This window comes from Chaetodon auriga, chromosome 7 (assembly GCF_051107435.1).
Source record: "Chaetodon auriga isolate fChaAug3 chromosome 7, fChaAug3.hap1, whole genome shotgun sequence".
Taxonomy (NCBI): Eukaryota; Metazoa; Chordata; class Actinopteri; order Chaetodontiformes; family Chaetodontidae; genus Chaetodon; species Chaetodon auriga.
Window position 1 is genome coordinate 16,995,171 of NC_135080.1, and position 27,437 is coordinate 17,022,607.

A 27,437-nucleotide genomic window follows, 5' to 3' on the forward strand; every position below is an offset into this window, starting at 1 on the left:
GCATCTGTAGGTAATTAAAAGACTCATTTGAGAGCAGATTGCTCCAGTTGGTGGGTTTAATGTGCCTATTAGCAAGCAGTAAATTAGACTAAACTTTAGGATCCAAAAATATTATTTAGGGGCCCAAATATGATTGGTACACATATAGTGGTAAGATTTATTCATGTCAATTTTACAATTTGCATGGTTAAACCTGACTTACACAACATACTAAGCAATCAATTAATAACTGTTTGAAGCAGTTACTCAATATTCAACATGAGTGATCTCATGAAGGAAATAATTGTCACCCCAAAATGAACATTTCTACCACAAATAACGTGCCTGTCCTTGTCTGCATGGCATTATGTTTGTATATGTATGTATATTACATGAGTGTGACTCAAGGTGAAACAGGTCGCAGGTGAAATCACTGAAATGGTGAATAACAGAAGCAGATATACTTTCACTGCTGCAAACACAGCTGTGTCCAAATAATCAGCAAAGGCAATAGATGTGCTGAACACAAGTCAGTGCGAAGTCAGTCCCCTGCAGTAGCAGCAGTTTTCATTTACCCCTCTGAAATATCTAATAGCTTTTTCATCTCTTCGGTGTGCACAGTGTGTTTCAGCGCTGCAATGTCTTAAATACAACAAGCTGCACTGTTGAGCCCGAGGGTGGAAGAAGTTATCATCTAAATGACTTTCACCAGCTGCTATGATGGCTGTGCTTCGTGTCTTCATGGTGAGCCACTGAAAAATCAACCTTATCCCTCCACCTGGTCCTCCTCCATCTCACTGATCAGCTACAACTGAGAACTTGAAGGATTCCAGGTTTGTAAGATGGTACGGTTTTACTGCATCTCATTAGTCTGACATGTTTCTGGTTACTCAGAAAATTAATATTCACATGCAAAGCGTGTCATAGCTCATAAAAGACGATGCATGGTATAAACACGTCATAATAAAGTAGTAATTAGTACTACTCGGACCAGCAGAGGCATTAAATACTTATGCATCAATGTATCAGACATTTACTGTGAAATTAACCATTTCTCCCTTTGGGTACTTAAATGCATTTATTTACTGAGTTTCAGTGATGGCCACTCCGCTCAGTTATTGTCATTTACAGTCAATGTTTACTTCGGCAATATTATCATTTTGTCCGTTTTTCTCTTTATAATGCCCACAAAAAACACTTTTACTCCACAAATGCTACATTTAACAACTCTATTTTCAGTATTTCCAGACCAGATGTGGTGTTTTCCAGTATAAGGGTAGTTGTGATGACAGGTGATGGGAGGTGGGACTACACCTGGATGCAGGAGATGATGGAGAAGGAGATTGTGTGAGACAGTGACATAACATTGTATTTCATTATTTTCATTTCATTTGGCCAGATTTGCTGTAAAGCGACGCCCACACATGAAGACAAAAGCACAGATGAAGCACTCCAGTTGTACTAACACGAAGCACAAGTCCCTGCTCTGTTTATGTTTAGTCATTTCACTCAGTCTACGGAAGCCGACAGGTGGCTGCGTCTATACATTTGCGTGTCACACCTGAGAACTGTATCCAGGCAACCGGCAGCTCAGAGCGGGTCGGTGTGTCACCAGCAGCAGCAGCGGCCCACACCGGCGTCAGTGTGCGCGAGCCAGCGGACAGACAGGACGGTGAACCCCCTCCACCAGCAAACGCGAACAAACCCACCGGGCTCCATGGGTAACAGCCGCCGCTGGACAGGGCCAAACCGAGCCGTACACAAGGTGTTAAAGGCCAGGAGACTTTCTCACGAGACGATTGGGACATGTCAGAAAGGTGAGCGGAACTCCAGCGCCGATATGCTGTTCTGTGATGTTTAACGATCAGGCTCAGGAGACGCCAGGCGCCATTTTCACCCTGTCCAAACTGTAAGCTAGCTAACTTAAATTAAGCTAAACATGACCAGGGAGTGAGGTTGGCACCTGCCACCTAAATCCAGGTAAAAATGTTGGCTGTGGCTGAACTTAGCTTCAGAACCTGCTAATAACCTTTAAAATGCTTTTTAAAATGACTTAATTATTCATTTAACCGTTAGGCCTTTCCTGTATGGCAGCATAGCAAATCAATAGTGGACATGCAGTATCAATAATAGAGGCGCCAGTGTCCAGCAGTCCCCTGCATACAGTGACTATTATAAGCCAGAAGCACCTGCTCAGGTGTCCGCTGTTGCTAAGGCAACGGGTCCTAATCTGCATTGTCAGGCCCAGTTCACCGTAACTCTACCCACTCGGCCGGTGGTCAGGGTTTCAGCGCACACCAGGGCTTACATTACGAAGAAGACAGCTCCCCTTCAGGGTCAGGGACCAAAGATGTGATAATGTGCTGGATGAGCCTGTGTGTCTTCTGTCTGTCCCACCTCCGTCTCCGTCTCTCGCAGTTCTTCAGGTGTGAACACTCTCAGTGGCAGCTTTCCCAAATCCCACTCGTCCCAGTACTCTGACCTCGGGGTCGCACGCACGCCTCTCTGTGTGGACCAGAGTCCTGATTCTGGACTTGTATCTACACCTGTAAGTGGCACACACACACACACACACACACACACACACACACACACACACACAGTCGGGTTTCCATCACTTGAGTGGACATTACGATGACTTAGATTCATTTCCTGGACACTTACCCTAACCTAGCCCTAACGTCTTCACCCTGAAATGATTTAGACCTGCGGTGAGTCCCCTCAGTGACTGTGTAAACAGAATTACTTCCCCAGAACAGATCAACAGCACATCCACTCGCACACACACACACACAATAAGCCTGTAATCGCTCATTGTCGCTGTCCTTCGTCTTCCAGTCCCTCCATTCCAGCCGTCCACCCTCTCTGAACTGAACCTGATATTCTCAGTCTGTTCTCTGCTCTCTGTTTTCCCCTCGGGCCTCTTGGCCTCTCTCCCAGATTGCTGTGCAGAATGATTTTTCACCCTCTCGACTATTTGAATGAGGAAAGGTGAAAAATGGCTTCTCACCTGATCCTCCCAGTGTTCCGTGCAGGGTACTCTGTGTACTCCTGCAGCATTTCTGAAGAACGACTGATTTCGGGTTCTTTTTACCATGAATGCTTCAGCTTTAGAACTGAACTCGTGCCTTCATCTGCACATTTGACTTGTTGAATCACCTTCCTCCCAACATGTGGAGCGGAGCAGGTGCATCGCTCTGTCAAGTTGTATTTTATTCTTCACAGTGAGTGTCCAGTCATTGAGGAGGGGGTCAAGCAGAGTGGGCTCTAGAGTGACAGAGGAAGGTGTTAGGTTGCACAGACAAAGTAAGGGTGAACAAGATGAGTGTAAGGGGGTTGAAAAGGTCATGCAGGGAGAAGAGTTTAGTCCTGTACTGCATCTCACTGGAGGAACAGAGACAGTGAACAGAAAATGGTCATTTTGCACTGCATATTCCATCAGCAGCTTTTTTAATAAGCTTTGAAGTCACTAACAGAGAGAACTGCTGCAACATCAGAAACAGCAATGGGAAAAGAAAATGTGAATCTTCAACATAACAAGCGCAGAATACTCTTGCTCAATTTATTTAATAGCAGCAGCAGGTGGATCCGCCGTTTGATCGTCTGCAGTGCACTGCGACGCCTGAAATACTGCAGTTTGTGGACAGATCTGTATCAGCAAAAGTATTTACGAAGGCAATAAAGGAGAGAGAGATAAAGGAGGAAATACAGGTGATAAAACACGAGCGGCTCTGGTTGAACGCTTTCACCTTGTTAGCACATATGGCAGTATTGGTTAATGGTCTTAAAAATGACCCATTGATTTTGGCTACATACTCACTGCACACTGAGGGAATGGAGTTTATATTGCGCTAATGGGAAGCTGCGGTAGATTAAGCTTTAGTATGCCTCGTGTTCTCCCGTGTGTCTACTCGCGTTTTGGTCCACCATTATGGAAGGTGTTCTGACTGTGGGGAAATTCAGCTGAAATGAATCCATCAAGGAGTGAATTTTGATTAAAGTTCAGGGGAGGGTGTGACTCATCACTGGCGTCTGCAGCAGTATGCTCAATGCTCTGTATAAACATATGTGTTCATGTCTCATTGTGTCCTCTGATGACTAGATTTGAATGAAACTGGGCCGATTGATGAATCTCACCCCTTCACTCCATAAGCCTTAGATGGACAGATCGTAGCCCAGCGTCCTTCATCCTGTTCTCTTCCTCTTTTTCGGACAGCTTCCATCGAGCCGCTTCCGGTTTGTGTCGTGGCATCGCCTGGAGCTGTGTGATGTCACAGGGGACCAGCTGACCTGCCCCAGGGTCAGAGAAGGTGTGGACCACCAGTGTGACATATATAACATATATGCAGCCACAGTAGAAGTACAGGATGGGAAATGTGATATAAGAACCTTTGGTAGTAAAGCAGGAGAGATTCTTCTGGACGGTTTTCTTGCCTCTGTTTGAGAGAACTCCTTAAGGAAATCCAGTTTAGCTCTTGAAGGAGTGAAAACAAACAGAGAATCTAGCAGCCAGTCATCGGAAAGTTGCATTTTACGTCTCATTTAATTTAGCAGATGAAGACACGCGTACTGTGACAAAGAATCCAGATTAGGAGTCGTTTCTTTCACTTGATGGATGGTTATGATGTGAACATTGTTTCAGGCTCTGTTTTGTTTTGACAATGTCGTCAAAAAGGGCCGTCAGAAGAGGAGCTGTTTGAAAGGGAGGGCGATGGCATCTGTTTGGAGAGAGGGAGGAGAAGGAGGAGAGAGGAGGAAGGCCAGAGATGGGGGGAGAGACTGCAAGAGAATTGGGAAAACTGTGTGGTAAGTCAGCCGACATTGTGTGTGTGTGTGTGTGTGTGTGTGTGTGTGTGTGTGTAATGTTAAACATTTACTGCACAGAAGTAGAATAAAGATGGAGATATAATGAGGGAGGGAGTGAAGGAGTAATATAAAGAGGAAGAGGAGGACCCTGACCATTCTACCACCTGTCTCTTGTCAGGAGTTAAATCTGTCCTACCAGGACTTGGGTGACCCCTTCCAGCAAGAGAATTTCCTCCGGATCCTCCGTCGATTGATCCGCGTGGAAAAACTACAACTTGTTGACAACTCTCTCACCAACCTGAGTTCTGTACGTCTGCCAAGGTGTGAACCACATTACCCAGACTGCACCACAGCTCCCTCCCCTGTGCAACAGTCTTAACGGCACGAGGGCAGAACTCCCATTCTGAGTATAAATAAATCTTTGAAGAAGTAGAGTCTCTGGTGATCAATTCAAGCTGATACACTGGCTGATATTCAGCTTATCACTCATTTGTGTGCTAACTTGTGTTCCTCCTTATATGCTACCATAAATAAGTTTTTTTTCCCAGCATACAGCTGGCTTTTTTCTTCCATTTATGCCCCTTTCATCCAAGACAGTTATTTTGGGTGACAAAAACCACAAAAAGAAAGCTAAGACTTATTTGTGCTTCCGTTGGGCAGGTGCAGAATGCTAAACCTGCAGCGTAACCACCTGGTGTGTCTCCGTCAGCTGCCAAAGCTCCCAGCGGTGGAGCACCTTTGTTTGTCCGAGAACGCCATCGGCTCCCTGGGAGGACTGGGAGCTCTGGGGAACAGCCCGCTCCGCTCCCTCGACCTGACCCGCAACCCAGTGACCTTCACTCAGGACTACCGCTCACGGTGAGGAGACAAAGAATGCATCACAAGTGCATCAGTGATAAGAGGTGATGTCAGGTTGATTTAGCCTTTTCTCTCATCTTTTCTCGTTCTCTCTCTCTGTGCTTTCATCTCTGTGCAGTGTTTTCCTCTCTTTGCCAAAGCTGGAGATCCTGGATGGAATCCCCAAGCTGCCAGAAGATTCTCTGCCCACCAGACTACAGTTCCCAGAAACCACCAGGATGTGCAACATTCTATAACATTCTTCCATGGATGGATGTGTACAGAGCCAGTTCGCCCAATCCTGCAGCACTTGAAGCGGTGACAGCTAAGTACTCAGCAGCAACCTGTCTGACGGAGCCGCGTCGAGGAAGACCTCTGCTGTCGAGTCACTTAAACAAATCGTGTCACAGCTGTTGCCGGAAAACACTTTTTAGATGTTGTAATGTGCTCCAAGGCCATGCAAACACTTTTTATACAGTATGTATAATATATTTACATTGGTATTATATAGACTGACATCTTGTGGGATTTTTTTATGTATCATATAGACTTATTTTGATAATAAATAGAAAATACCAAAAATTTCTTAGCTGTCTTTTGCATCCATTGGTCTTCAGGTTTTCACTGCATGTGGTGCAGATATGTATCGAGTTGTTAAGATGAACTTTGGCTTTGATGGAGGGAGAGGGCTAATCAGATTGCTACATGACTCATCTCTCGCAGCTCGACGTCTCTCAGGACCGAGGCTGAGCCAACACACTCGCTCTCCTCTGCTACAGGCTGCACCAAACAAACAGAGAGGAGAAGGCTTCTCGAGACGCAGCTACAGAAACACAGTCACAGTCAGCGTATGGATTCGTGGGTTTTTAATGGGTGTTTGTCTCTGTAGTGCACATCTGTAATATGTGAGAAGAGAAACAGGACATCCGCTTTCAAGGCTTATCAAACATTTAGAGTCCAGACTCCCCAGGATAATGGCCTCTTGTGTCCTCTGACTGACTGGGTAATGACCCGTGAGCCTCATGCTGCAGGTCACACACACACACACACACAGACACACACACACCAAACCTGTACACAAAGAGTAATCCTTGGTAGCTTGCAAGGCACTCACATTGGGAGGATTTAATTCCCACTAAATGTGTGTGTACCCTTTGTACAGCAAAGCACTTTGGATGAAAGAATAAAGCAAATATTGTCATGCATAAAGTGGAGTTGCAGGGGAAACACACAGGAGTTCATTTATTCATCACTGCGGCGGTGTATTCTTTAATAGCGGTTTCATTTTCAGCATTCACCTGAAACATAAACACACTTTGTTAGGTGATACTGCAGAACACAAGCATGAACACTGCCCCACATACAGGGGACACACAAACAGCGCTCCCTTCTCTTCCCTCACAGTAATGCGGAGAAACACAGTTGAAGCAGCCGATATCTCTCTAACAAGCATGCAGCCGGGCACAAACTACCAGTTACATGCCTCATTGAGATTCGTTTAAGTGTGGAAGATTGTTTGTGCACTTGCGTGTTTTGTGTGCGTGTGTGTGTGTGTGTGTGTGTGCGCGCGCGCGCGCGCGCGCGCGCGCGTGCGGAGACGCAGACAGAAGCGCGCAGATCGTTACTGCTGCAGAGACGCTGTAATGAGCCCGCTGGATGCTCGTGCGCTGCAGACAGGATCCAGGTCGAGAAGAGAAGCTCTTCGAGTGATGGTTTCAAGATGCTATCAATTATCTCTGCAGCCCATTCCCACACTGTGATCTCCTCCAATATGGCAAGCCAAAAAGGAGAGGAGTTTGAGTTGATTTAAAAAAAAAAAAAAAAAAATCGTGGGCGGACACCCCCCCCCCCCTCTTCCCATCTTTTCATAGCTTGGAGCTTCAGCTTTCAAGTAAATCTTGCACTGGCGTTAAATGGAAGATTTGAGAATTGGTGGCAGTCGTGTGGGCATGCATCTCAAGATAGACTCCGGCTCTAGGCGTCGACACGTTAGAATTATTCATGCCTGGTAATTCACCCATGAAATGATGAGTGAGAGGGCGCAAGAATGCGAGGAATGTGGAGGAGTTATCATCTCTGCCATTGCTTGTCACTGTAAAAGTCTGTGTGTGTCAGTGTGTGTGTGTGTGTGTCTCCCTGTGGCCTGGTATTAGCACAGTAATGAGACACCTGTTACTCTCGTACTCCTGCAGCATCCCACAGTCCCTCTGGGGAGATCAACAATCCCACAACAGCAGAGGGATGATGGCAGGGAAAAAAAGAGGGGTGGAGGAGAGAGGAAATGGAGAGAAATAGCGCGGGGACAGTGTCAGGAAGTGAGAGGGAGAGACGGAGACAGAGGAGGAGGGATGATTTGATTGAGACGGTGCTGGGGACAAATGTTCATTAGAGGTAATTGCCTTTCTCAGTCAGCCTCCTCTCGTTTGATTTTCATTTCATCCTGATTTGTTGGTTCATTTCCCGAGTGAGCGACTTCACACACAATCTTCTCACCTCTCGGTTCCCAGCCAGAAAAAAAAAGAAAGGGGGGGGGGGGGGGTATACTGAGGAGCATTTGTGGCTTGCAGTGCAGGCGTGATCAGCTGAGCGCCCATGATTTGTAAACTCAGACATGAATATTTATGGTTTTCTTCCCTCCTGCTTGATACATATTTATGACCGTTCTGTCTGTGTTTGGAAATAGATTTTGACAGAGGAATGTGAGCGCGCTGCAAGTGAACAATGCGCGCGTCTCTCCGTTTTATCAGTCGTGTCAGGCAACAGGACAACACCGGCAGCGAAGCATCCCAATAACTTCCTCTGGACGCTTCACGGCACCTCCAGCTGCTCTCCAGCAAAATGCAGATTCAGTGTTCCTATCAACAGCTTGGTCCAATACATCTATATGGACGAATGTTGTAGCACTGTGGCCTGATGGGCCTCACGTGTCTCCTTTGTTGCAGACTGTGTTGGTACATGGAGACTTAAGGTTTTGTCACTTTCAAAGACAAACATGCAGATGAAAAGCTCCAATTTAGACTGAAAGATGAAGTGTTGTTCTTGAACCCAGCGGTCCAAAACCTGAAGATATTCAGTTCACTAAGAGTTTAAAAAAATCCTTTGAAAAGGACTGAAACAATGAACAGATTATTTAAAAAAAAAAAAAAAAAAGTTAACAATTTTCTGTTGATCCACAAATCAATGAATTGACTTAATTTCAAAAAACACCCACAGGATACTTTCACTCCTCTGCAGCAGCAGGATTGATTAGTCCCTCCTTCCTTCTCTCCTTCCTTGTCTTTCCTTGTGTGTCCCTGTCTCTCTGTGTCATGTCTCTCCTTGTGCATGTGTCTGTCTGGACTGTTCCCTGCAGCTTCCTACCTGGCTCACCTACACCTGCATCCCCGTGCCAATCAGCCATCACAGCTGCAGCCAATCCACACTCACCAGCCACAGGTGCCACACAGTCTTTGGCGGATTGTTGTTCTCACTGGTCTGGTAACACGTCTCAGCCACTTTGCTCGCCTTTGTGCTTTACCGCAGCTTCGTTCGGAGTTTTTCTTGTGTCTCTGGATCATCTCCTCCTGTGTTGAATCAGCTACCTCTGCCCAGCTGCAGTCCACCACCCAAAGAACCTGCTGACCCACTCCCCCTGCCTGCCTGCTCCTTATCTAACATGACTTCCATCCTTTCCCTCTTTTAACTACTTTTCCTTGATTTTTGATAAAGTCTATTAAAGGAAAGACTCGGAACAGCTTGTAGACAGTTTGGACTTTTCCACTTTAGTTGAATTGTCTTCAAAAAGGTGAAAGCACAGACTCAGCCAACACAATGTCAATGACCTGAAATCCTTCCACCGCTTTATTCCACACACACCATTCAGGCGACAAACTTGGTTCAATACAATAAAACTCCCACTTTTTTTTGTATCAAATATAACTGGTGGAAAAATGTACAAATTGTCAGCATTTATTTTTACTATACATTGTACAGTAGACTAAAGGTTTTGCAGTAAACTGCGTTATTTTTGTGAACTGAATTCACACCAGCAGTTGACATGAAACAGCCCTTAATTTAAGGCTATGCTGAAGCAATATGCAAGAGGCACAGCGCTAACTGGCACGCTCTTATCTCTCACGTCCTACTGAATGACTAAAACCGAGAAGAGGTTTCCAAGAATGGAAAGGAAAGGCACATGTCAGCACAGAGCCGGCTTCACCAGAAATGTCTCTTTTGACGGGCGTTTGCAGGAATATTCGGCGAAAACGCTCCTGTGCGTCAGCTTCAAGACGCTGGTAAAAGCCATCGTGACACAAACTAGCTGGGAAATAAAAAGATCTGCTGCACCTTTCTTTACGATTGTCAGAGTTGTTACAATCAACAATAAATAACAGAAAATGACTTGATTGATTGGAATGACAAGATGGAAAATGTAAAAATCTGAGCTCTACAAAGAATACAACGGTTTGCATAAAACGTACGTTTAAAGGCCTGAACACGTCAGAATAACATAATTTATCTTTGCTTTCTTTACACATAGACAGCACATGAGGAAAATACATTCTCTGCCCGTCAGATCAGGCAACCAGGCAGACGTGCGAGTAGACAGAGAGGCGAATGACTTAAAAACAAACAAACAAAAAAAAAACAGCATACGTCCCATTTCCGTCCAACAAATTCTGTCCACTTCCACAGTGTGAGCTGCTCAGTTCCGTCCCACAGTATTTGGAATAACATTCCATCTTCCAGGCATCAAATCCCAATTTTCCTACTTGGAATTCTGAATGGATGGCTGGTTTAATTCCTTTGGGGCACAAGGGAAAGAGAGACCAGCGGAAAAAAAGGCACTGCAGCCGGTCAAAGTCTGTCAAGTCCGTCTTACATCTCTGCCCTCCGATTGGTTCCTTTGTCTCGACCAGCCGTATCCTCCTCCGCCTCCTCTTCTTCCTCTTCGTAATTCTCCTCCTCGTTGTTCTCGGCCTCTCTTCTGTGATCCCCCTCCTTTCTTGGTCCCTCCTGGGTTTTTACTTCATCCTGGAGCAAATCACAAGCACACAACAAGAATGTTTCATGGCCTTTACGTGCAAATTTTGGGTATTTGTGCTTTGCGACTGTGACGGGGGAGAGGGTGTTCACATCCTGCTTACCTGTGTGTGGGACTGTAACACACAGGACTCTAAGTCCACTGTTCATAAATGAAAGCAGAGACACTTGTGTGAAAGGTTCAGCTGAGACACCTCTGCCAGAATAACTGCACAGCAGTGGATGAATGAAGCTGAATGGAGTGAAAGCTCCGCTGAGCTCAAATTACAGAGAAACATAAGTGTGTCCACTCATTAGGTGACTGGGTCTGAGCCTGACTATGAAACACAAGTCAGTAAAAGAAGTGGGGGGACAAAGGACCTTACAGATACACCATCATATCAAGTTATATGCTGCCTTTGTCAGTTATGCCCCAAAGCTCTGGAGCACACTACCAAGAGACATCAGGGAAGCAGCTAAATACATATTCTTTAAAGAAACCTCCTCACTTTAGCCTTTTAACTACTATCTTATGTTATCCATTCACCTTATAACAGACTGTAGTGTGTGTTTTTTAACCCCCACAGCACCGCAGATAATACCCACAGTGAGGTTAAACCCGTGGGAAGACGTTCTACGATGGGCTGAAATAGGCTTATTTCACTTAATCAAGACTGGTGGTGAATCTGTGTCCATCGGGAATTCGGGAGACTCAGTTATGCTTGTTTGCATCTGAGGCGCCCTCTGGTAGAGTGTGCACACAACGCCCAATACTTTCTGGGTTCTCGTTTATTAAATCTCAAGGAGCTGACTGTAATTGTATTGAAGGAATAAGAGAGTTTGGTTACGCTTCTATTTCCATCCTCAGTTTTATTTTTATTCTCATCAAGTGGGTTTTATTCTCCATCGTATTCATTTTTTCTCCCTGTTCTTCTGTTCATTCCGTGTTTTTTTGAATGTAAAGCACTTGGTGCACGTGAGTTCTTTGTTGTAATTTCTCTCTCATATCTTTGATAATAACCACAAACTGGGACAACGAGATGAAGTAACTAATAATGAACTACAAAAGCACAACAACAACAACAACAACAAGGGATTCTGAATAAATGAATGTCACTCTCCCAGGAGGTCAGGGTCAGTTACAGAACAGAGAGTAACTGATGACCTCTTATCAAGGCCGACCCAGCACACTGTGAGACGTACCCACATCACAGCACTGAATACACAGGAGTGGTAAATATATGAACTTTAATAGATCTTCAAATTCTAAAATGTGTGTGAGCTTCTATTTTCAACCAGATTTCCTCTGAGGACAAATTAAATAAACGGAGCCCATGTGGTAACCTGACACCCGGCAGACTCCACACCTGATCTCCCTCTTATACCAGAACACACACAGGCAAGGTTCAAGTTACAGGGCCAACACACATGTGTACGCGTGCACACACAGACAGACGGACGGACGGACGGACGGACAGATGCTAACACAACTGCATCCCAGTAGCCAATACAGCCAATGTGTCAGTGCTGTGATTATTGCTTTTCGGATGTGATCTGCACACATGTTGTGCGGTGTAGGCCAGGTGCTTTGTGCTGTAACGGTTTCAGAGTGTGCTGTGACTCAGGAGCTGGGACAGGAACAGATTAAAGGCTGCAAGGAATAAAAATGGATTTCCCTGTCGTGCTGTGTTAATTATTCTCTCCGCTGTTACAACCACAACGGCTGAATTTTGAAACTGTGAAAATGCCTGTAAATGCAGCCTCCTAATGACCAGTGGATGCTGGATCCAACAAAACTGACTGCAGTGAAGTGACTGGGATGATCCCTGTAGAAATATGAAGTAATTATGATTTTAGCGTTATGCACTGTAATGTTTAAATAGGTATTTGACTTCTACTGATGTCTGTATTTGCTGTGATGCACATCCAAGCCAACTCACAAACGAGGAGTTTCACTGGAACGGCATGATGTGCACACATCACCACATCAACACAACAAACACAAACAAAAGCCCAAAACACTCCCAGTTTGGGCTGTGGGAATAAAATGGGGTACTGAAAAATTTCAGTTCCCCTCACACAAGAACCCACTTGTTCTATGTTCTCCTCGTTATATGGATCCTCTCCTTCCTCCTCCACCTCCTCTTCTCTGTTCTGCCCACCAGCGATGTCCTCCTGGGCCTTCAGGACATCAACAACATGAGACAAATTAGCATAAAAATACATTAAAAATGTGAACTTTGTCCTGGTGGTTTGGCTCAGTGTGAGACACACGGTATGTATTTGTTTCTAAAGCATTCGTCAGTGTGTCACACACCTCGTCCTCTACTTCCTCCTGGTATTGGTCATCCAGCGTGTCTTCCTGTTGATCTGGGTTTCCAGCCATCTGAACGCACACAAGTCACAAAAACACAATTCAAAAACACACACACACCATTTATTTTCTTACATTCTGGGCATTTTTTTTTTTACTCCTTACTCACCACCAGTTCCTCCTCCACAGCGGGCTGTCCAGGGTGCGGGTGTGCGTCCACGTGCTGGGCCGGCGCTGCCGGCTCCTCTTCCTCCTCTACCACCTCCTCTTCCTCCTCCGTGAGCCTGTGCTGCGGCCGCTCATCCTCCGCCGCCTCCTCAAACTCGTCCTCCCCCTGGTTGTTGGGGTCGTCCTCTGGGTCCAGCTCGCCATCCACTCCACCCTGCAGAAGAAGAGATCACAGTCAAATGAGAATGAGGAAGAGTGTTTGCATAAGATGAACATAAATGGTGCATTAGCATCAGAACGAGAGCAAGACGTGATAGAATGGACACAATAAAAGTGTAGTGAGGGGGATGAATAACTGAACGTTTCTGGCAGAATAAAAGTGATTGTAGTAGTTAGTGTCCTATAATCTCGTATTAATCGCCTTGTTGGTATTCAGGAGACTTAACAGATGACTGGGCTTGACTGACAAGTGGAAGATGAGTGTGGCAGCGTAGGACAGTGGGCAGGGAGGATGAAAGAAGCGATTTCTGGACGGGTGACACTCTGCTGTGAATGTTAAGTGACTGAACGAGCTGAGAGGACACGCAGATGATGACACACGTGCTAACAGATGGTCGGACTGTCACCTGCTGATGTGGCGGCACTCTGTGATCCACTTCTTGCTTCTCCTCCTCCTCGTGTAACATGTGAACATCTCTCTCTGGAAACACACAAAGCATGTTTGAGGCTACAGTGCTAACAGGATGTAATGATGGATCCAGGCTGTTGTACTGGTCATCTCACCATCTTCATTGTTAGTGTGTCGGTCCTCGTCTCCTTGAACAATATCATTGTCCATGTTCTCGTACTCGGTTCTCTTCCTGATAAAAGCAATGACAGTAGAGGGCAGTCAGAAGAGCGCAGGCCACGCCAAAGCGGAACTACTCCGTGTGCACCTGATTTTAAGTGAATCCGGCTCTGAATTGAAATCTGACCTTTGGTGCTCCTCTCGCAGCAGCTGCTCCCGTCTGTCGGCCTCCCTGTGCTGCTGCTGCTCTCTCTCCTGCTCCTCCTTCAGCCTCTGCTCCCTCTCCTTCATCACCCTGTCTCTCTGGGCCTGCAGGGCATCCTGATGCATCTGGATCTGCCTGCGCTCCTCGGCCCGTCGAGCCTCCAGGCGCTGCTGCTCCTGCTGCTGCTCGTAGGCCGACTTCACGTGCTCCACCTGGGCGTGCGCCTCGTGCTGCAGCTGGGCCTCCGGATGCGGCTCTGGATGGGGACCCTTTTGAGAACACAAACGGATGCAAAAAGGGACAATTTGTAGAGACAATTTTGAGCAAATAGATACAAGAAACTGAAGCCAGTTCAAAGCCTGTTCTGACCGGCTGCGGCTGGCGTTTCTGTCGGTCCAAGGCGTTCTCGTCCGGCTGTTCCGGCTCTGGCTCCTCCTCTTCCTCCTGCTGGTCATCCTGTGGTTGGTCAGGGTCCTCCTCCAGCTTCTGAGGCTGTCCTGCTTGAGCCATCTCCTCCTCCGCCAGCTCCCTCCTCCTCTCGGCCTCTCCCTCTCCATCCTCCTCCTTGTCTGACAAGGTGTGCTGAGACCTGGCATGCACCTGCTCCTCCTCCTCCGCCTCCTGATGGTCCAACTGAGAACAAAGCAACACGAGGAATAATTTGATTTGTGCGTTTTCACATTTACAGCATGCCTTTTGTCTCGATAATAACGTGATCCAAAAGAATCCCACGGTACCCTGGACTCAGTGTGCTGGTGAGCCTCCTCCTGTCTCTGTTCCACTACTCGTTCCTCCTGGGCTTCATGAACATGGGACTCTGGTTCTGTGGCAGCTGCGTGTGGCTGCTGAGGAGCGGGGTTTTGTTCGAGCTGTCTCTGACTGGACGCTCTGTTCAGAGACTCCTTCAGCTGATTGTAATTTTCCACCTGTGCCTAAAGGGAGCAACATACATGGTGTCAGGAGGGCTTAGAGAGAAAATCCTGGGGGAAGCACTTTGCAAACCTTAAACATACTTTCCTAAAGTTTCCCATTTCAAAAAGAAGCCTAAGTTGTAAAATGGTCAATGTTCTCTTAACACAAGCTGGCTGATGAGACTAAACCTTGTCACTGAGCTGCTCCTTCAAGCTGTCGAAGGGAATAATATTTTATTATTCCCTTCGAAATTTTATTTTATTATTCCAAGTGTCAACCTGGTTACTTGCTTACTGACATTCTTTCTTTGTACATTCGTTCACAAGGAAGGATGGAGTGAGGTTCACCACTTTGTGAACACATGATGGCATGAAGGATGTTACTGCATGGGCTCAGGAACACAATGGTAAAACCGCTGGCTGTGAACACAGATCGATGACTGCTTTCTGTTTTTATTTCCGTGTCACACAGCGTCCAAACTTTTTGTTGTACATACTCAAATTCTGTCTAAGCAGGCCTGGGGGGGGTTCAATTCTGAAAATTCTTGCTAAATCCCCCCCCCCCCCCCTTGTTCCTCCATTATATCTTTCTGGCCGATTGGCTGGAACGTGTTTTAGATGCACTGCTCTGACAGCCTCGACTAAACCAAACCCCCTGGAGTGAAGGAAAGAGTTCTGTGCCTGTGTGTGCGTGTGTGTGTCCGTCCAACCAGAAGCACTTATGGAAACCAGGACAGGCTTTAAAATAAATTAGCAAATGCAGACAGACAGAAAGAGAGAGAGAGGAAGAGAGAGGAGATTGAGTGAATATCCATCAATGCAGACAGACAGGAGGGAAAAGCATTTCAAGCAAATCAGCAGAGTGCTGTGTGTTCAATAAACCATTCAGGCATTTCTAAGGTCAGTCTCAGGGAGAAGAGCAACATCTGATTGAATTACCCCAAAACCAAGCAACACCTCGGATGTTTTTCTCTACAAGGGATTATACAGGCCACTGCAGCACTTGTATTTTATGCTTTATTAAGGAGGTGAAAGTTACAGTAATGCTAAGGCTCCATTAAGGCTCCATTAAAACTGTCCCAGTCTCCTTAGCTTCGCTGCTAACACGCTAAAAAGACAAACCTATTCTCATGACAAATTAAAATGTAAGTCTCCAGGATTTCTATTCACAACACATCAAAATCTTCCCTTGAGCTTTTAATAAATCCCAGAAATAAAATTTGAACACTTGACGGGGGGGAAAAAAAATATGTGACCAAAATAGTTGTGATGCAGCAGTTCAGCATCAATCAGCTGACTGGAGTAAACAATGAGACTGCATCTCCGTGCTGCTGTGCTACCTGAGCTGCAACCAGCGCACTCTTGTGGTCTTCCAGTGTCATTGCAAGCTGGTCATGGGCTGCCTTCAGGTCCTGATGGCGAACCTGAACACACAGGAGGAGAAAGCGTTTATTTTTATCCGTGTTTTCAATTTTGCAGGCCGAAATCTTCACTGGCACAACTCATGCATGCAGATTAAGTCTCACCTGTGCATCCTGCAGCTGTGTGTGAATGTCATGGTGAGCTTTCCTCAGCTGTTTATTTTCCTCCCTCAGATTATATACACTATCTGCCATCACAAACAGGGAACACATTAACAGAGGGCATGCATCTGAGCAGAAAAGGCATAAAAAAGGGGAACAATATTCCACTAATAATCTAATACTCAGAACCATTTTTTGATCCTTATGACTCATGTTACAAACTCTGGTTCTGCTTGTGAGTTTGTGTCCCTGCTCCGAGCACTGGCCACACACTTATGTCTATAAATGAGTCATTTCAAGTAATAAGACCCGGAGCTGAGGACAGTTCTCACTGCTTGCTGAATGGTCTGCACATAAAGCACTTACACTTCAGACATGCAGTGTGGCATTAAGTCAGAAGATGGAGTCAAAGAATGTTTAATGATGACACCACGACAGAAAGCACTTGGACTAAGTCTGAGTGTGTAACTGCAGTACATGTACACGAGTGTGTGTGTGTGTGTGTGTGAGAGACCATCAGTACCTTTGAGCTGGGAGATTTCCACCTCTTTGACCTGCTGCAGTTTGTCATAGCGCTCCCTGTGTTCATCCAGCAGCCGGCTGTGGTCCTCGCCCTGGACTTGGTGCTGGTCCTGCAGCTCGTAATACTGCTTCTTCAGTTCTTCATGCTGGTTCTGACCGAGAAAAAAAAACCTGCTGTCATCACACAGTCTGTGTTTTGTTATTTCATGACATAAAAGCAGATACTCGTGACAGCTATGAGAACATCTGCATCTGTGTTCATGATGAGAACCTGCACAGTTTGTTTGTTTGTGTGTGAGGAGATTCTAACGATCTGTACCTTTAGCATCTGATGTTGCACTTGTAGAGAATTTAATCTGCTGCTGGAGTCTTGCTGTTTGAGCAGAAGAAAAAAAAAAAAAGTCCAGGCTTAATGACACTGTTACAACAGATAACTGTGAGGACATTAATTACATCTGGCGGTGGCAGGGGCTGAAGCAGCGGTTTCAAAACACAATGAAAGCACTTTAAATTTAACAAAGCAATGCAAACAGACAGCAGAGGACAGCTGATAAGAGACGGGTTAAAAGGTTTATACAAGAAACTTTGAAATGATGATACTTAGTCATAGATGAGGGGTAACTGTGTGCAAACATACCTTCTCTTTATTGAGTGACTGCTGTGCTTCCAGCTTATAAGACAGATAATCTAGAAAAGAGAAACAGCGAAGGTCAATCTTTTCATCGACACCTCGGTGCATTCGCAGAAACAACGTACGGTGCCCAAGCTCAGAGTCTTCACACGCATCACGACCTTACCCACACTGTTGTACTTCCAGTTGTAAAAATATTTATACATTTATTTCACAGGTGCCTTTGTTCAAAGTCACTTACAATCAAAGCTTGTAAGAACTAAAGTGTACTTTAATGGTAGTGTTACCACATGTCATCTCAGAATGAGATATGAATTTCCTGCAGCTCCTTTGAACGGGCACATACCTCAAGAGTCATGAATTGAGCGTAGATGCTATTTCTCTCACCTTCTTTGGCCTTTTTGTGCTCCAACCTCTCCTTCTGAAGAGACTTCTCTAACCTGGAGCGATGCTCGTACACCACTGCACATATAAAAGCAGACATGGAGGGAGGAGAGAGAGAGGGGGAGAAAACACTGAGGTTTAGAGAACTTTGTTTGGGCCAGGTGGATGGTAAACTAAACAAAGAGAGAGCTGTAACACAAATATGTACACTGCACAAAACATATGCACCCACAAACGCTTAAACAGTCATTGCGGAGGGGCAGACAGAAAGCGGATGTGTGTTTCATGCTTGATACGAGAGAGAGGTGTGATATTTATTCATCCAGACTGGGATTCTCAGTACATGACAGCTCCTCCATCAGCAGGAGGATGTGGTATTCCTCACAGGACCGTCATCCCAAAGCTGTTTACAAATACTACGACTGCAGTTTGGTTCAGGCTGCTTCTGTGCCTGGTGGGTGGTGTCTGCCTGCCACGAACAACAGTAAAACCATGAGGAAAGACAGGTGGTTTGAAAGCAGTCCGAGCACGTTTTCCACAAGCTGATTGAACGGTAAATAATTTGTACATTACTCCAAAAAAAAGTCCCCAAAGCTCCTTCATGACATGAAAGCTCGTGCATCTCTTTATTTGAAGTGAGCTCCTGCTTTAGCTTGCATTCACTTCTAATCTCTCCAGCTGTCCTCTTCTTCACTCCCCACGCTCTCACACACACATACTTCTTTTTTCTTTTGTTTTTTTTTAACCTTCATCAGATTCAAGTTGAAATCCAAAGTGGAAATAATCCCTGTGGGGAATTGGGGTCATTGTGGCAGCAGAGACAATAGAGCCGAATACAGAGCTCTGAAGCTGAAACTACAGATAGTTCCACACGTAAACAACACAACAGATGAAGAAGCGATGGCAGGTTTGCGTGCTGCTCCATTCACCTGCTCAGCCCATCCATGCTTTTGTCACTAATGAGCAATCTGAGCGAAGTGAGACTCCTGTGAGCCTCAACAGTCTATGCAAAGACTGCTCATACCAGAGGAACACAGTCAAAAAGAGTATTGGATGAACAGATTCATAAGGATGAACCTGAACGCAGCATCTCGTGAAAGTTCGTTTTACTCAATTCAAATACGAACTTTCATTCAAATGCATTTTCCGTGATTGTGACTCTGATTTAGTCTCTCCAAACATTTCAGCACACATCTATACTCCACACTCACTCTCATCTGCAAAGGCTTATGGTCGCAGCTCTGTCCTGCACAAGCACCTGTGCTGTGACTGTGTTGTTATAAGCCCACTTTTGTTGCACATATGCATGTACTTTACACGCAAAGGTGTCACAGACTGCAAAAGACTTCAGTTCAGGGACATATGCACACTCAGATACGAGAATAAATGTGTTTAATAGATACTGGTACACTATCTCAAGAGCTTTCTCCATTTGATTTACGGTTTTACAGGTGAGGTATCAACATTTTGGATGTACAAATGCCTTCCAGTGGTAACAGGATATCATGTGTTGTTGGAAATGTACAGCTGCTAGTTAGACTTTACACATTCAAAACTGGAAAATCACACAATCAAACAGAAACGTGTTAGACTGTTTAGACTGACTCATGTACATGCTTTGTGTCATTCAACTCTTCTGTTCTTTTATTGTTTCCTGTTTCCTGTTTCTGGTATCTAACAGTAACTCCCATCAGAACTATTTAATCACTCTGTGGCCCTCACCTCACTTCATGTTCAAGACATGCATGACCTCAGCACTTAAACATGAAGATATGGACCAAATCTAAAGTCACAGTTCACATACAATGCACTCTGACACTAATCCCATGTCGTGGTCTTGGGCTGGCCTCTGACTCCGCCCCCCCCCCAAAAAAAAAAAAAAAAAAAACAACAAATAAAAAAAAAACTGGTCTGTGAGCAGTAAGTCACCTCTTCGTCCAGTTTCTTCCATGCTCTCTCTGACTCTCTGGCCTCAGGTTGGGGGCTGGGCGGTCAGTGAAACAGAGGACAGCTTGCACAGATGAAACAGGCACAAACAGGGAGGGCAAAAATAAAAAGACACATTCTGTGCAGACCTTTGTTGAGGCCAACAGTCCACGCCTCCATGATATGCTAATCTGCAGACACGACCGTTAAACATGTCTGGGTATACTTCCAAAACTATCAGAATTTCAATTTGGACAGAAGTGTATAATGAGTTCAATGTCAGGTGTGTTTCCATAGCCACACCTTTACTTAACAAAACGAAATTGGCGTAATTACAGTTGTACCAGTTTTCCCATGAAACCTGGCTGCTCCGTAAGGACTGCTGTGTTTGAAGTCTGTGTCGCCCCCCCCACAGGATTACTGCTGACTGTGAATGTGGATTGTGCTGTGTAGTCATCATGTGTAATGTTCATCACAGGGACACGGTTTCAGATGGCTGCTTCACGTCAGCTTTGCCCTCCTTCACATGATTTTACGCATGGGGGAGGTTAAATAGTTGTTCTTAATACGTGTTTTTAAAGCCAGCCTATAATCATGGCAGACTACTCATGTTCTGAATGTGTGAAATGGACACAAATGTCTCACAGTCGTGAAGGACCGGATTTTACAATCAAATTCAGTGAAAAGTGAGATTCTTGGAGCAGAAAACGTGCGGATTAAACAATATCTCGGTGAACAACATCCAACCCCTTTCTATTCCAGCCTCACTTTTGAACATCATATCAGTAAGCTTATCCTGTATTTAATCATTTTTTAGATTTTTATCATGTCTAGATCCCTAGTTTCCATCTCACTGATTTTACTCCTGGATGTTTGTTTGTATTGTTGTTTTGCGTGAAGCACTATGAACTCTGGCTTTGTGCTCCAAATAAAGGGGCCTGTCACCTATTTGACAGTCGATAGTGAAACATTAATGGATGCTGCCCTGACTAGTTTCAGTGTGTAAGATCGTAACATGTGACCTTCAGATTAAATACCTACAAACACCTGATCAACAAACCTCAAATAAGCGTCTTTGAAAATTCTTTCTTGATCTGATCAGATGGATATCGAGCTCCATGAGATTAGGGAGGTTTTATTCTGCTTGCGGGAGGCTCTCTATCCTCTGAGCAGTGACTGCAGTGTGAGTGCCAAAGATGAGGCCATGTTGCTCTCCGCTCAGCTCAGTTCATGCCACACCACTCCACACACACACACACACACACACACACACACACACACACACACACACACACACACACACACCCTCTCTCTAGGGGACACCATGAACAAGCAGGGAAACGGCTACAAAGACGCTACAGTCTGAGAAAGTCGTTTGAATTTGCATTTGAATTATTAAAATCCACTCACAGCACCACAAGGCAAAGTCATTACTTAGACAGAAACTCAATGTGCTTCACATAAACACCTGTTTCGAACAGGAAAGGGTAAAGAGAGGAGGATGAACACAAAACCAGTCAAAATTTTAAAAAAAAATGTCATTTCAAATCATTTTAATACGACATCACAAACAATAACTTTAAAAATGACCTTGGAGTCGAATCAAACTCTTCTTCATTGCTACAAATATCTCTACAAATCCTCAGCTGCAAACATCTGCACCACCACCTGCAGGTGTTTTAGAGTCCGCCGGTTATTAATCAATGTCCCCGCTGTGCACTGCAGTACAGACTACTCCTAAAAACAGGCAAAAATGTTCCAGAGTGCTTGCAAACACACACCATTCATTCCACGCCGACCCTTATCTCGTTCGAACCTCAGCGAGCATGGGAACGAACATTTATTGTTTGAGGGTTTCCCCAAAGACCCCTGAAACATTTCCCTCACTGTGTGGTTAAAGTGCATCAGCAGAGCGAGAACAAGGGAGCTCTCTATGGTGGTGACCTTTACTGGCCTACTGGTTTAGATGTGGAGAAAACTGGATTGGTTAGAGTTGGACACACACACACACACGAGACCAGTTCAATTAAGAAGTGAGTGAAATTCAACACAGATTTTAACTTATTCTTATAATGCACACGGTGTTGTATAAATGGTTTGTGTTTGCTGTATCTGTGTATCTTGTCGGGGGGCTCACAGGACACCTGAGCTTGGTAATCCCACTCACACAAGTCCATCATCTCTACACTGAAGTCAAGTCCAGTAAAGGGCCAGAACTCACACACGAGCCGATCCAGAACCAGTCATCAGGTCACATAAGCAAAGCTGAGTCCTCAGATAGATATTTATAGAGTTTTTAACTGGTTATGGCCTCAAGTTAATACTGATGTCTCGAAGACGGGGCTCAAGACCACCAGTGTGCTTTTGTCCCTGAGGCTGAAAGCACGAGTCAACTTTAGTTATTCATTCAACAAAAGGAGAGAATTGCTGAATTTTAAAGGATTCAAAAACAAAACAAATGCACATGCGAGGCAGATCAATACCCGTACGACATGAGCTGTGCAAACACGACCGCTTTTGTCCACAGGAGCAGCCAACATCAACACAGAGTTAAACTTCCTTGCAGTTACTTTAAGTTTACCCCACAGATTTCATCTCAAACATTAACTGCAACACACAGTATTTAGAGTATATCACAGTCTCAGTTCTGCACGAGTTCAGTCTAGCTACGCTTCTTTTCAGCCTCCTCTCGATGGGAGCAGGCCAGGCAAACTTGTGACAAAGCTGCCACCGAAGCTCTATTGTGGCTGTCAAACTTGTGCCTCTCATTGTAATTCCTGTGGCTTTCTTTTTACCTCCCACTGGTAAACATAACCCACACAGCAGCCTTTGCACCCAGCATACACAAACTGCCGATCAAACTAGACAAAAATTAGATTTTTCTTTTATTTAACTGACGCAGGCGGGGTGGTGTGAGCACTCTTGGTCTGCTGCAGCCTCTGATGTCATTGACTACAGTATCCTCACTGCCAAGGAAAAAGGTCAGGATTTTTCACCCTTAGCTTTAGCCCGGAGGTCACTAAAACCAAGTTACTGGGTCTTAATTCAAATAACTGAAGTGCCTTGGTCTAATCAGACTGATTAAATCGGGAATGGTGATGCTATTTCAAGGAACTGTTCTGCATATGTTCCACCCTCTGTTATGATTGATGCGGTTAAGATATTTGTTGTGTCACACTTGAGTACTGCCCAGTCATACGCTCCACATGCTGCTGAAAAACATCAGAAAAAACTGCAAGCTGGACAGAAAAAGAGCGGCTAGATTGGTTCTACATTGCTCTTTCCAGACTAATGTGAGTGAGATGTACATTAAACAACTGTGTAAAATGTAATCTGCCATGATTCATGCGAACTGTTTTATGGAAAGAAACACCACACTTCTTTTGCGGCAGACTTGTGAGCACTGGTTTTAGTCGTTGGTATGTGACACATCAGGTGGATCCTGTTCATCTGGAAGGACAAAGTTTATGAGCAAATTGGCTGGAGAGCACTGTTCTTTGAAGAGGTCTTTCTGCCTCGAATATGGAAAGCTACTTGTTGTTACATGTGCTGAATATTGCATTTTCTGCTCTTATTGATTGTTGTTGGTGTTGTTTTTGCATGGAGCCCAGTGAGAGCAGCAGCCACTTTAAGGAAGGTAATGGGGATTCAAGGGAAGAATAAACAGTAAAAGGTGGGAAGGCAGCAAGAAAATCACTTCCTCAGTGACCAAATAATGGACTTCAAGATGAAGGTTGAAGAGCAGAGAGAGATTTGGACAGAAAAAATTCTAAAATCAAAGGAGTGATTTTGCTTTTAGGCATATTTTAATATTCACACGGCCTGCTGACAGCACTGTTCTGCTGCGTTTATTGGTTTATTTATGTTTCAATCATTTCATCCCAAAATGCTGTTTGGAAAGTAAAATTTGAACTTTTCATTCATTACGGTGAAAATACATGAATAAATACAATAAATGAAAAAACAAACCCACATTGGGTCTGTTAAATCCAGGGGAAAAAGTAAATCTCTAACTCAAAAGCACACAAGTCTTTATTTCTTTTTGTCTGAGGGATAAAAACAAACCAACCCATCTGCTGAGACGACAGCAGTCATTCTAATAAACAGCAGGCGACAACAGCGTCAGCGATGTAAAAGATATTACAACACTCATTCAGAGACGGCTGCAATTATTCCATTTGATTAATGTTCGGAAAATGACAAACAATGACGTGTCTGCGAGTGTGAGAGGGAGTGAATGGGCGTTAATTCACAGGGACACGTTTGTCGGAGAGCATGCATAACCACGAAGTGCCAGTTCGTCCCTTTAAATGACTGACAAGCTGCCAGCCTGTGGGTAAAGCGGGCAACAGTGAATCAATACGATTGGCTGACAGCCCCAAAGCTATGGCCCACCTCTAAATATAGGACACAAAAAAAAACAAAAAAACACAAATCAACAGTAATGGATATCAAGTGGCCCGGGCCTTGTGATTGGCTGACTGATGCACTGCTTCACAAAAAAACGGAGGGTGTGGTGCCCAAGTCGAGGGATGCTCATGGAGTTAAGCAATCCCCACTTCATTCAAACTGTCACATTATACTGTCAGACTGTGTTTCTGGATACGTCAACTCTGAGAAAAGTGAAATAGGAGCCATTTGTGTAACGGCAACCTGAAACTGACTCAAAGAAGCAGCTTAGCTCGAGGAAAACACATTCAATCGAGGTGGGATTTGAAGCACTTTGTTCTTTTATCTTGCTGAATGTGGGACAGCTGTCCACCCTGATCCAACTCCCTTTGTCTTAGAAATGCACACACACAAAAAAAGCAAACTCCATGCAATGGAGATAAAAAATGACACATTTCTCTTCTAAGGCTGCCCCCATCGAGTCACATGTTCTATTCAACGTTGTAATTTGTCACAGAGTGTGTCACATGACAACAAAAGCTTAAGGACGACTCCATGGTGGGTCCGCTGGGCCGAGCTGTGGCGACAGGGCGAGATGACTGCCGGTTAGCCGGATCAAAGGCTGCATTAAATGAACAGCTCCAGAGTCAAAACCCTGACACACTGCTCGACTCCCTGATGTGGAGACAAACCTTGTTGTGAGCAGATGAAGGAGCGGGTTCTCCACCCAGCTGTTAATTTTAAACTCATGATGGCATGGCACAAAACCTCACATCCTGTCAGCACAGCAGTGTGTGTTTAAACAGAGGGAGCACATCAGTGAGGTCACTGTGGGGCAAAACTGTTTAATCTTTGGCAGAGGTGGGGCACTTCCTGAAGTCAGATTCTTAATATAATAACACTTTGCGAGGAGACATGATGTAGGTCTGCTAATCTGAGTGCGTGTCACTATTTTCCAAACAATAAATCAAACAGTTTAGCACATATCAGCTCATTGTCAGTGGTGCAGTTTTTGGCTGGTGGTCATCTTGTTTCCTGACTGTGAATAAATGCCTTGTGACTCATCGCAATCAGGCCCATGCAAAGCAGGTTATCTTGTCACTAAAAGATAAATCTCCGATCAGATCTGAACAAACCGGTCGCCCCTGCATCATAATATAAACACTGGACTGAAACTAGAGCAGAAACTATTAGTCAATTCATTGATAAGTAGGTCAACAGAAAATTCATCCTCACTGAGTTTTACCATTGATCATATCAGCCACGACGGGCGGACGACGCGGCCACTGATCAGTACGTTAAATGATAACGACAATAACTCGGACCTGCTATCAGTTATCAGTGATTTATGCTGTTATTATAGTTTGTTCATACCAGTAAAACTGGAAAATTTGGCAAAACACACAACATGCTTATCTTTCTTAAATCTCAAGCCATTCAACGATGCTGATTTGAACTACCTGCTCTGGGTGGGTTGTCTTTAAATGTGCTTTGTAAATACATTTATCTTCACGAATATACTACCTGGCATTTACATGGTAAGGCCTTCACTGTGAACAGGAAGACTAGAAAAGACTACAATATGGTCATGGTGGTATGCGGCACGACACACAACATCAGGGTGGTGCAGCGCTCAGCTGGTTAACCCTTATAATGGTTTTAAAAACAACTTAATACTGTATGTAACAGGGCGCCTCACAAACCCGTGTTTCACACCAAGGTGACTGTGCCCTCTTTCCCTCGTCTGCTCCTCCAGCCGTGGCTGACACAAGCAGATGTTCCCGCTGACCCCGTGACTTCACGTTACACTCATCTGTAAACTGTTGAGGTGAGCCTGGGGACGCGGAGACTCCAACCAGCTGTGTGTTTGTGCGTGTCTGCGTGCGTGTCACAGCCTCCAGTCAGCAGTAAAGCAGGTAGTGTGGAGTCTAGTTTCAGGCGTACAGTGGGCCGACGCTGAAGGAAGAAGCAGAATGACCTCTCTGCTGAGCTTTAAAGCCCAATCTGCTCAGACCACAACCTGGTTTATCACAAGATTATAAGGCCAGCTAAGGTCAAAGGTCAAAGACAGGCTGTAAATCACTGTTTAGTTATTAAGTGTAGTTACAGTCCAGTTAAGTCAGAGTTTCAGTGCGCACCGTGGAGTCATTCTTGCACTGGACACACACACACACACACACAAACAAGCGCTTATATTTATGCGTTTTCAACACCACCCACTGAGTAGTGCGCTGTTTTTTGTGCTGTTTCATTAGTGCAGTCTGCAGCTTTACATGCAGAGCAGGACGAGCTCTCACTTCTGTCAGGGGTGTGGAGACAGATCTGCCTTCAATCACATCGCCGTCACTGTGTTTACCTTGGAGCTGAGCCGACAGGGACTCTTGGTGTTGCTGGTACTTCAGCGCCATCGCCTCAGTCCTCTTGAGCTGTCTGTGCATCTCATACGATATCATCCCCCCGTACATCATCCCGCAGACCACGGTGACCAGCAGGAGACACTGGAAGATCCTCCGCTGCCTCCGGGAGCACACCCCGTTTCCCATGTCGGACCCGCGCCCCTCCCCGCTGTCTGCGCGACAAAACCCCGTCTCTGCCGCTGGAAACTTACTGCTCAACTTTTTACCTCCCGGTGAAGACTGAAGGAGCCCCCCCTCCCCTCACTCCCCGAGCATACCCGAGCAGAAAACACAAGTTAAGCGCTAATATCGGCCGATGTGTACATTATTTTAGCATAGCCACATCTCGCCTGTGACTTCAAAGCAGCCGCTCAGATTTTCGCTTGACTTCACGTTAAAGTCCGTCTCCGCTGCTGAAACCAGGTCAAACCGAGGCTGACGGCTCCCGCGCGCGGCTTCGCTTCCTCTTGCAGACTTTTAAACTTCTCCGACGCAACGCAAAGACGCTTCTGGGAAAAGTGAAAGACCTCAAGTCCCCGACGAGGCCTCCATAGCACCTTTAACTTTAGTTACGTGTCAGCCCAGCAGCTGCCTGCAGTCCGACTGCTACTCCGAAGGAAGTCCCTCCTCCGAAAAATCATAAATTTCCCTATTCCCG

The 27,437-nt window shown here is 45.2% G+C and overlaps 2 protein-coding genes across 2 annotated transcripts; one reads left to right on the forward strand and one right to left on the reverse strand.

The window, feature by feature from the left end:
* Window positions 1-1,549: 1,549 nt before the first annotated feature.
* On the forward strand, window positions 1,550-6,199 carry LOC143323621 (uncharacterized). The gene is made up of 7 exons (XM_076735560.1): window positions 1,550-1,796; window positions 2,398-2,527; window positions 4,196-4,289; window positions 4,655-4,785; window positions 4,964-5,106; window positions 5,446-5,643; window positions 5,762-6,199. The coding sequence occupies exons 1-7, from the start codon at window positions 1,786-1,788 to the stop codon at window positions 5,877-5,879; spliced, it is 825 nt and encodes a 274-aa protein (XP_076591675.1). The 5' UTR covers window positions 1,550-1,785; the 3' UTR covers window positions 5,880-6,199.
* A 3,240-nt stretch (window positions 6,200-9,439) lies between these two features.
* Window positions 9,440-27,384, reverse strand: golim4a (golgi integral membrane protein 4a). Its single transcript, XM_076734201.1, has 16 exons — window positions 26,740-27,384; window positions 18,072-18,146; window positions 17,691-17,740; window positions 17,373-17,426; window positions 17,055-17,205; window positions 16,535-16,617; window positions 16,349-16,432; window positions 14,835-15,029; window positions 14,467-14,730; window positions 14,080-14,366; window positions 13,889-13,965; window positions 13,732-13,805; window positions 13,107-13,319; window positions 12,941-13,009; window positions 12,715-12,804; window positions 9,440-10,635 (listed from the first exon to the last, which is right to left on the reverse strand). Exons 1-16 carry the CDS (start codon window positions 26,924-26,926, stop codon window positions 10,480-10,482), a joined length of 2,109 nt encoding a protein of 702 aa, XP_076590316.1. The 5' UTR covers window positions 26,927-27,384; the 3' UTR covers window positions 9,440-10,479.
* Window positions 27,385-27,437: the final 53 nt, after the last annotated feature.